Source organism: Diabrotica undecimpunctata, chromosome 10 (assembly GCF_040954645.1).
Source record: "Diabrotica undecimpunctata isolate CICGRU chromosome 10, icDiaUnde3, whole genome shotgun sequence".
Classification (NCBI taxonomy): domain Eukaryota; kingdom Metazoa; phylum Arthropoda; class Insecta; order Coleoptera; family Chrysomelidae; genus Diabrotica; species Diabrotica undecimpunctata.
In genome coordinates, this window is record NC_092812.1 from 36,878,976 (window position 1) to 36,889,905 (window position 10,930).

At 31.5% G+C, this 10,930-nt stretch overlaps 2 protein-coding genes across 2 annotated transcripts; one reads left to right on the plus strand and one right to left on the minus strand.

The window, feature by feature from the left end:
• Positions 1–205: 205 nt before the first annotated feature.
• Positions 206–5,284, minus strand: LOC140452195 (apoptosis inhibitor 5-like). Its single transcript, XM_072546298.1, has 8 exons — positions 5,043–5,284; positions 4,821–4,982; positions 4,305–4,631; positions 3,892–4,089; positions 3,620–3,814; positions 1,290–1,649; positions 1,065–1,233; positions 206–591 (listed from the first exon to the last, which is right to left on the minus strand). The coding sequence occupies exons 1-8, from the start codon at positions 5,112–5,114 to the stop codon at positions 503–505; spliced, it is 1,572 nt and encodes a 523-aa protein (XP_072402399.1). The 5' UTR covers positions 5,115–5,284; the 3' UTR covers positions 206–502.
• A 1,944-nt stretch (positions 5,285–7,228) lies between these two features.
• Positions 7,229–10,922, plus strand: LOC140452321 (longitudinals lacking protein, isoforms A/B/D/L-like). The gene is made up of 2 exons (XM_072546505.1): positions 7,229–8,966; positions 10,427–10,922. The coding sequence occupies exons 1-2, from the start codon at positions 8,795–8,797 to the stop codon at positions 10,777–10,779; spliced, it is 525 nt and encodes a 174-aa protein (XP_072402606.1). The 5' UTR covers positions 7,229–8,794; the 3' UTR covers positions 10,780–10,922.
• The last annotated feature ends 8 nt before the right edge of the window (positions 10,923–10,930 follow it).

A 10,930-nucleotide genomic window follows, 5' to 3' on the forward strand; every position in this document is an offset into this window, starting at 1 on the left:
AATTTGTTGATATATTTGTATATGTATCATACGTACCATAATCAACATAGAAGGCAAGACTTGTATGTGAAGGGAATTAAAATTGATATAACATAAAGGAACTTATGTAGACCCCACATAGAAGCAAAGAGAAAGAGGATACATGAATCTCTCGTATTTATCCTAGACTGATTATTGACAAAGCATATGTAAAATAAAAACACAGTTACCAATTCATAAAACACATTTTATTACATCAAACAGATCATAAATCTCACATAAAACAGTGAGATTTTGTGAATTCTTAATTAGTTCTTTCTATCTTATTTTTATTAAAAAAATTGTCTTGAACAGAACAGAATATTAATAAAGGGTCTCAAAACAAAATAGTTGACTTAAAAAGGCAAAAAATAACTAAAATTTGAGAAAAATATTTATAACACATTTTTAACTATAAAAAGTCACTTGCTTCAAGTTTTAATTATTAGAATTGAAAATAACTTCCTGGAAGTTTAGCCTGAACCTAGTTTTTCCATCCTCTGGGTTTCATCCTCTTCAGACCTCCTCTCATTCCTTTGCCACCCCTTCCCCTACCACGACCTCCCATATCATCTGGAAAAGATTTATGTTAACATATACAATTAAAAGGTTATTGATTATGTATTTTAAAAAGGAACTACAACTTTAAAGGGGTTTTACTGTTTCATATGGACAAGGGACCCCCAAATAGGAAAAAACCTACGTACTAGGGTGCTTTTGGGTGAATTATATGCACTTTTTGTGGATATAAATCTAGAGAAAAGTTGTTATTAAATTTCCCATCGAAATGTCCTTTTAAAGTTAAAAGTAATCTAACGCACAACTTTTTAAAGGTTTAGAAATCGAAGCAGATCTCTTGATTGTCCCAGAACCGAATAAGAGAATAGCTATGAATAAAGGCTGGATATATGATAACAATATAACCCCTTTAACGTTGTAGTTCCTTTGAGCCCTATTTTTGAACATAATCAATAGCCTCAAGTCAGGTGAGCGAATTTTGAAACACACAGGAACTTTCATTCTCAGGATATTTTAAGTGTACTCACCGTAGCTTTGGAAATTATTGCTGAACTTCCCACTAGGTGGTGTATACAATTTCATATTTTCAGAAGTTTTATTTAATCGCATATGCTTATGACTTGTTTGACTACCATTATTTGAGTTAAAGTCTATAGGAGCATATCTTTTTTGCATATTTAGTAGTTTTATAGGTTCCTAAAAAATGTGTAATACTTTAGAATAAAGTTAAAAAGGAAATTTTGTAAATTTACCTTTTTAGAACTATTCACAGGTTTAAAGGATAACTGAATATTACACCTATATGTAGGAGTCTGATAAAATAAGTCTTTGATCAAAGTATTAATATTGTCCAATAATGTAGGTGCTATTTTAATTTTTTCCTCATCTTTATTATGTATTATCTCAAGAGCACGTTTGCACCCTCCTACACCCCGGGAAAAATAAGCCAGTCTAGATCTAAAATCATTGAATGTAGTTGGATCTGAAGTCAGAAATTCAGGAGCCTGTCTTACTAATCTGTGGAAGGCATACAGTAAACATTCTACAGCAGAGAAGTTTAGATTTGGAATTTTGTTTATATCCTCATCATCTGGTGGAAGAGGCATGTACAGCTAAAACAAAAAAAATATGTTTTGATTTTACTTGAATGTACTTGCAAAGAATATAGACGCATATAGAAGGATATTTCACTGTTATTTTTTAGCGTCGGCAAAGGTTGATCATACATTATAAAAAAGAAGCAAAAGTGGATCAAGATTTTACTTCCTTATTAGTACCACTAGAGAGCGGTCATGTCAGCGCTATTATTGCTTCTAAAATATGAAAGAGTGGGACAACAAATTCAACTTTAGATATTTTTATATGTAGTGGTCGTAGACTAGGATTAAATTTTTGCGTTTTATAATTTTTTTACAGAAAATAATATTATTTTAACTTTTAATAAATGAATCTTTTTAGAAAAAATATGATTCAAATTTTTAATTGAAATATGTACAAATCTACAAATAATATAGTTAAAACTCTCTTCTTATAAAATATAAATAAAGTTAATTAAAAGTCAATCCCGGGGTGATTGACTCATTTCAAGTCAATTTTAACACATACACCAAAGAATTATTTTTTATAATTTAAAAATTCGAAATTGTGAAGTATAATTTCGGATTTTTAAATTAAAAAATAAATAAGTAAGTCTCAAATTACGCCTCGATAGAGCTCAACAAAGGAAGATAAGAAAAAGGCAAAAATGGCTGCCGAGACATAGACCATAGCAAATACTAAGAAATCCAAATCAGCAACTCTGTTACCCCCCCTCGTAACAGAGTTGCTAAGAAACCAAGGTGCTTTAACGAGCAGACTATTTCATAAAGCATCCTGAAAAAAGTATTCAGAATGGTGGTAGCACACAGACACCATTCTGATACTCAACTAGATCGGGACCCAACTAAAGAAGCAAAATTAAGACCTTAACACAGAAGACTGGTTATGATCTCTGTTCCACAGACTGAACGACAGTTAAGATAAAGGTTATAGAGGAAGGAGTTATGAAAGAGATAATTCTCAGATCAGCATATCTCCCAGATGATGATCCCGAACAACGATCAAGTGAGTTGGAACAGTTAGTGAGAGATTGCATGAAAAATGAACTGCAATTAATCATTGGCTATGATATGAATGCCTACCATCTGACCTGGTGCAGTACAAATACCAAACTGTTAAAAAATGGCATGCTTTAGATGACGTGTCTTGTCCAGACCATCGAGATAGGCAATGCGCATATAAAGGAAACTTATCGTAATCCTCGTAAAACAAATTGGGAAGCATATCAAGCAGTCCTGGAATATTGTTAAGGTAAGATTAAAGGGAAGATAAGGCATACATTGAACGTAGACATGACCGACATACAATTTCATTGTCATGTCAGCGCTTGAAGATAATTGTTTTATATAGTGAGGAATTTCAACGGGAAAGTACTCTGGTGGAATGACAATCTTACAAATTAAAGGACATAAGTAAAAATATTGATGAAAAGTTCTGAGAAAATTAAATTTTTGGTTGAAAAATTTTGAATTTTTTTTAAAATGTTTCGTAAATTTTTGGACAGGAAAACAATATAATAAAAAGTTATGTGACGGTTTTTCTTAGCGTTGGAATAAACCTATTTTTAATTCAAAGTTATAAAATTTTATTTACATGTAATAAAAAAAATAAATACTTTGAATATTGTAAATATCGTACCTTATTCAGTTTTAAAATTAAAAATTCAACAATTTAATATATTAAAAATAAAGATTTTGTTGTGAAAAATACAAAAAACTGTCCTTCTATATGCGTCTACATTTTTTGACTTCGACTTGACAGTTTACTCACATCAACAAGAACAGAAGAATAACAATAGAATACAAACAGCTACCTTTGCACTAAAAGTGATAAGAATAGTGTATTCTTTATTTTTGATTTTTTATGCCTTTTTTTCAGATAAGCACTTAAGTTTTATTAGAAATGACTTAAAAGAGAATTAAAATTTTAAGTTTTTATTTTAAAAATGCAAGTGCTTTGTTTTTTGTGCTGGTGAGTGTATTACCTTTAATTTATCAAATATATGAACAATGTACGAGGTTGGAGTATCTAATTTGCCACAATGATTAGAAAGATCAGCCAGCAGTTGTAAAAGCTTTGTTTGCATTACTTCACCATCTTGTAATTCAGCGATCACATCCCATTTGGGCAATATTTGTTTACAATAGAACTTGACATACTCTGTTGATTCAACAGTTGCCTAAAATCAGAAAAAATATATATGTATGTATCTAAAAAAATATTAGTAGGAACCTTATGTATGTTTAAAAAACTTACATTGAAAATAGGTAATACATGGTCAGTACATATAATAAGTCTATCACAAATCAAACTATCTTTGCCTTCAAACTCTTGGTTGATTTCTGCTCTGTGTGCTATTAAATTAACCAATTCCTGTTGCCCAATTGGCGTTTTTGCATATTTTGTATTCATAAAAAAAGGAATTATTATTAAAAACTCTGTTACTGTAGACACCTGAAATCAATGACATATTAACACAGGATAGAGTAAAAATAGCTTTACAAGAATACACATCTACAATGCTTAGTGGAACTATAGTGGGATGTCGGAAAGTAGGAAGAGGTGAATAAATGAAGTGAGAACCTATGCTAAAGAGACATTGAGGGTGCATAAATGAAGGACAAATTGGGTTATAACTCAATTAGAGAGATAGAACAAAAATACAGTACCTGCAATATCTTCTTCCCTTCCTCTATAAGTAAATCAGTACATACAGCTGTAATTTTCTCATCTAATTTGATAATTTTTTTGTATATGTATTTGACAGCATTTTCCCTTGTAGTTGGTTCAGCTGCATATATCTGAGTAAACAAAGCTTTTAATGTTTTTAATGGGTATTCTTTGAATACCTGATCCAGAGAATTACAAGTAACATTAAATTCTTGTTGTTGATCTAACAGGATCATCAGTTGAGCTAAAATATTAGCTACCACTGTAGCAATTTCTTTAGAATGTTTACATAACATTGGCAAGAACATAATAGCACTTATTCGTATCTGTAAAAAAAGAAATAATATAACAGGAATTTCTAGCATTAATCCATATATATTCCCTGACTTTTAAAGATTGCCCAAAATGTTTATTGAAAACCCCAATTTATAGAACCATCTAAGTGGTGATATCTATACTTAAAACCAATAATTATTTAATATGTTATCAATTAAGAAATAAATTTATTATATTACCGATGGGTCTCCATCTTCACAAAGATCAAAAACAGCACTCAAAGCTCTTTCATTATGTTGTGGAAAATGTTTAAAGTACTGGGCAATAATTTGTGCAGCCAATTTTTTTTCTTTGTCTGTACCTTTGGCATGTTCTATACATTCCAGGTATTCATCAGAAAGCTGAAATATATACAAAATGTAAGTCTTTTTTTTATTAGAAATTTACCTTTAATTTTTAACCTCTGTGATGTTTTCCTTGGCATTGGATAAGAGATTATACTTTTGATATAACTCTTCAAATTTGTCAGCCATCCTTATAATCTAATATTCAATCAGATTTGTGTTACCAATATTCTACAAGATATTTTTCTTTCATAAACCGGTAACAAGCTAACAAAAACCATATTTACATAAAATAAATAATAAGTATGGGTACATGGGTACCAATCTAAATAAATAACGTCACAGCACATGCGCTACGTCTCCCGCTAGTCCTGCTATGTTATATCCATCGAGCAAAAAGACAAAAGAGGGAATGTAAAGGTAGTGGGGGCAAAAATATTGTTAGACAGGAAGTGCCATCTTGAGAGGCCAAATTAAACAAGGAAAGAGAGTCTTTCCTTGTTTAAGAAATCAAATTTAGTTGGGTTATGTTATTATTTGTCCCAACTGTCACATGAAATCTTATTTATATTGAAGTTTTTTAACAATTGTTTCACATTTTAGACTGTTATCGTTAATATTTAATTAAAATTTTCTCGTCTAAGACACATTCTGAAAAATATTTTATAGCTACTGTTAATAAGTGTCGGAAAATTTAAATTTGGCGCATTCGAACTTCCGGATATGTCCGCCATCAGAGGCCACTTTTTTGGTCGCCTTTTCATAACGATTAGATTCCCTCTTTTGTCTTTTTGCTCGATGGTTATATCCCCAAACCCCATCTAGCGTAAAGCCGTAAGCCCGTAAAGCATAACTTGTAGCGCCACCGCCATTACGAACGCTCGGAATCAGCAAAACATACTTCCCACTTGTTTGTTCCTTCTAACAAACAAAATATTTTATGTTTATTTTGTGAAAGTAGTAAAATTAGTAATAGAAAACGGTTAAGTTTAACGAAAGTTCAAGCTGAATATAGCCGCAAAAGTCAACCATGGAACCATGGAACAAAATATTTCGGTTTGGCCACAGAATAAGTAACAATTGTTTATTATTCTGTGGTTTGGCAGTGTCGGATATTTTTATAATGCTTCAAATATAGAGAAAGCTTTTAAAAAGTACATTTTGATTAGACTATGTTATATTTATTTATGTTTTATGTTTAAATAAAATATAATTTAAATCATCAAAAGTATACTTTGTTGGAAACTATTATAGTAGAGTTTTTTCTGTGCTAGATTTTGCAATGTATTTTTTACTTTGTCTCAAGAATTGGAATTTATTATAAAATTTTCTTTTTCGGATTAATATGCAATAAAAATACAAATGGTAATGTGTGGTTATGGTAAACAATAAAGCTGTAGTAACAGACGTGTATAGTGTTAATTCCTCTACCAGATGTCGCAAGTAGTGGTTTATTCTACTGAACCTTATAATACTGAAGTTAGGTTTTACGGGGGACGGTACAAAAGAATGAGAAACATTAGAAAAATGTGAATGTTTAGAATAGAAAGATGTAAATTAGAGCTGGAGGGTTAGATAATAGAACAAGTGATGGAGTTTAAATATCTAGATATCATACTATCTAGCTACGGAAAGCTCGAAATAAAAGTTAAAGATTAAGAGAATAGAACAACCATAGTAATAGTCATCATAAAGAGTAAATAGTCATCGGACTAATAATGGCATACGCGACGGAAACACGAGCTCACACAGGGAGAAGAAAATAATGCTGTAACAAATTAATTCTTAAAATACCGTGGTAGTTCTCTTTTTCTTTAAAATATCTATATAGGTTCACTAAAATCAAAGTTAGTATAGAGGCTTACGCATACCGAAATAGTGGAAGATGATTATCTTTTTGAGTTAAAGCTGATTGGTCTTGCAATTTCCCTGAATAAGCGGATATTAGTTTTTTTAATTACTTGTCTTTGACTTTAAACATCTCAATTTTACAGACCATAGGGCAAGTAGATTTTTATTCACTGTCTGTGGTTTAAAATCCATCAATTTTTAAATCTTACAACATGTTGTTTTTGCATTTTTTCGGCAGATCTTCGTGAATACTTCTACTGTTTTTTAATCGCCTTCTATTTAAATCTCTTTAAGTACTTTACCAATGTCTTTATTTCTACAAATTTTCGTTCTGTATTATTCCTTTTTGTTTATTTAGTATCCAGAAATTGTATTACCACACTATTATATTAATTTATATACTTTAGGACTTGGGGAAATAAAAGTAAAGTGATTTTTGAATGCTTTATTTAATAAATCTATAAAAAATACAAAAAGTATGGGCTCACCCTGTAAGAAGAACCGTTACAAAAAACTCTAAATATAATTTATAAAAACCCAACACCATAAACTAAAGAAGAGATTCTTAGGTATAGAAATCACAATTTGTAATCTTCCTACACCACAGAATCTCAGTAACATAAATATAGCATATAAGCACGAGTGAATGTATTCGTATTTTTAAAAAACTATCGCTGTGGTACTATCATACCGATGACAACATATTTCCATTATATTTTTTCTGTGAGGAAAGTCTCACAGACTAGAAAATATTTTTGTGTGAAATATAAATTTTGGTAATAAAAAAATTGTCATACAATTTTGAAGACATCAATAGAAATTCTACAGATAATTTTAGGCATATTATTTTTAATTAAAATTTCCGTTAATGTTGAAAAAAAATGTTTTTAATACAATTCTTACAAAATTGAGAATACGCTATATTCATGTGTATTTTTATTTCTTAGTGTATTTTGTGGTTACACCTAAATATACGCAGAAGCGACACTAAAGAAAAAATGGTTTTTCGGGACACGCAATATGATAACCCTTACACTGAAAACTAAATATTACAATTTTAAGAAAGATCTTTGAACAGGTTAATGAAAATGTGATATGTAGATCCAGTTATCTGTTACTGTTAAAGGAAACACATACAAGAGAAATTTTGATGTGCTTGTTATAAATTGAGGATGGAGGACTAGGAAATCATTATGGAGAATGAGTGAGAAAGAGCACATTCTTTATGTTCCGAATTATTTACAATTGAATTGAAGCGACTGAAGAAAGGAAACATTTTGATATCTATTGTATTGTATATCTAAGGAGGACCAAGAGGCGAAGAATTTCCTGGTTGAAAAATCTACGTATCTACGTGGTTCAACACAACAACCACAAATCTTTTCAGAGCCGCAGTTTACACAATACAGATTGCCATAATGGTCGCCAACATCCGATAGGCACTACAAGAAGTATCCCAAAAATTAAAAAAATCATTTAATTATCCTAGACTATAGTTTTAGCTATTTATCATTAGCGTGGTGAAGAATAATAAAATTTTCTGATAAATAATAAAAAACTTTGTACCAATCAGCTGTTTCTTTTTGCTCACCTGCAGATTCAGGTTTGGTTTCAGTATCTAAGCTTCGTTCAGCCTATATAGTTTCTTCTACTGATTCGATTTTTTGTGGTTCTTAAGTTTCCATTTTTGATAATTCTACTGGTTTGGGGTTACTGTTATCTGTTACTAAATTTGTTTCTTGAGTGGTTACTTTCGTTTCTTCTATCGCTACCTTTGTTTGCTCTGTTGCTACTTTAGTTTTCTCTGTCGCTCCTCAGATTCCTGTCGCTACATTTGTCCCATCCTGTCTTACCATGAACTTAAAATGGCAACCGGAAGAAACTCAAAATAACAAAAGAAACTAAATTGCCATTTTAAAAAAAATTGTGAAGAATTAGACAACCATGATGCCTCTAATTCTTCAGAATCTCACAGTCTACCCGCCCAAAGCATTCCTACGTTACCTGCTATTTCAAAAATGAACATGAACGTCGATGTGCCTGAACAAATAGAAACTAAATCAGAGATACTCACAAGGCATAAACAGACAGATGACATGCCCCAAGTTCCTATTATAAAAGAAAAGATTGAAAGCCACACAGAACTGATGTTGGAACCAAAGTCTGAATATGTAGCAGAAATGAATGAAGGTAGTATTGAGGATTTGACACTGGATGATGACGATTTAAGTAATATGGAACAGGTAGATGATCAAGCAGGACTTAGTCATGGAGCAGGAGAAGAATCAAGTCAAGGTTTTGGAGATTGGCATATGGGTAACCAAAGTCAAGATGAAGTATTTCTGGCCGCGCAAGAGGCCGTAGGTACACATTGAGACTCACAAGCAAACATTCCAGATCTTTGAGAAAACATGAAAGGTTTGAATGTCAAAAAGAACATCAATTCGTTTGTGTTTACTGTCCTTATAAAGCTAAGCTGAGAGGAAATTTAAGGAAACATATTATGGTCAAGCATCGCGAGGAATGGACGTCAGGAGCAGCGAAAATATATGTACAGAGAAGAAAAGAAAGAAAAATAAAGGATGAAATTTCTAGTTAGTTTTATCGCGTGATAGACATTATTGTAACCAAATTTTTGATGCACTATATTAATTTTTTTAATAACTTGTCTTTAAACATCTTAATTTTACAGACCATAAGACAAGTAGATTTTTATTCACTGTCTGGTTTAAAATCTATCAATTTTTGAATCTTACATGTTGTTTTTGCATTTTTTCGCATATTTTCGACAGATCTTCGTGAATACTTCTACTGTTTGTTTTTAATCGCCTTCTATTTAAATCTCTTTAAGTACTTTACCAATGTCTTTATTCCTACAATTGATTTACATATATAATACATTTTTGATTCGTTGTCTCGCTCAACTTTTTTTATGACTTTTTATTTTATACTGATATTCTAGCCCTCTCTTTGCTGCTGATATGTTTTTTAGATTTCTTCTTCTTTGTTGTATCTTTGAAACTTGTATTGTCATTACTGTACAGTGTTCTGATGATGTTAGACAATTTCAGTTGCGTAGTGAAGAATAATGAAATTTTTGGATAAATATTTGTGAGTACAAGAATAATTGTCAACAATTTCATTAATTTAGCACAATAAAATCTGAAAAATCGTCCAAAAACTTTGTACCAATCAGCTGTTTCTTTTTGCTCACCTGCAGATTCAGGTTTGGTTTCAGTATCTAAGCTTGGTTCAGCCTATATAGTTTCTTCTACTGATTCGATTTTTTGTGGTCCTTAAGTTTCCATTTTTGTTACTTCTACTGGGTTGAGGTTACTTTTATCTGTTGCTAAATTTGTTTTTTGAGTGGTTACTTTCGTTTCTTCTATCGCTACCTTTGTTTGCTCTGTTGCTACTTTAGTTTCCTCTGTCGCTCCTTCAGATTCCTGTCGCTACATTTGTCTCATCCTGTCTTACCAGGAACTTAAAATGGCAACCGGAAGAAACTCAAAATAACAAAAGAAACTAAATTGCCAGTTTAAAAAAATGGCAATTTAAAAGTGAAGAATTAGACAACCATGATGCCTCTAATTCTTCAGAATATCACAGTCTAGTACGGTCTATTCTACAGTCGGGTAGAATGAATCAAGATAGTATTGAGGATTTGACACTGGATGATGACGATTTAAGTAATATGGAACAGGTAGATGATCAAGCAGGACCTAGTCATGGAGCAGGAGAAGGATCAAGTCAAGGTTTTGGAGGTTGGCATATGGGTAACCAAAGTCAAGATGAAGTATTTCTGGCCGCGCAAGAGGCTGTAGGTGCACATCGAGACTCACAAGGAAACTTCGTTTGTGAAACTTGCGGAAAAACATATAAACATTCCAGATCTTTGCTAAACGGAAATTTAAGGAAACATATTATGGCATTGCGAAGAATGGACGTCGGGAGCAGCAAAAATATATGCACAGAGAAGAAAAGAAAGAAAAATGAAGGATGAAATTTCTAGTTAGTTTTATTGCGTGATAGACATTATTGTAACCAAATTTTTGATGCACTATATATTATTACTGTTTCTTCTTCTACACCTATATACTTTGCACGTCATCTCTGGTATAAGAAACTATGTAATCCTATTACTTTGACCAAGA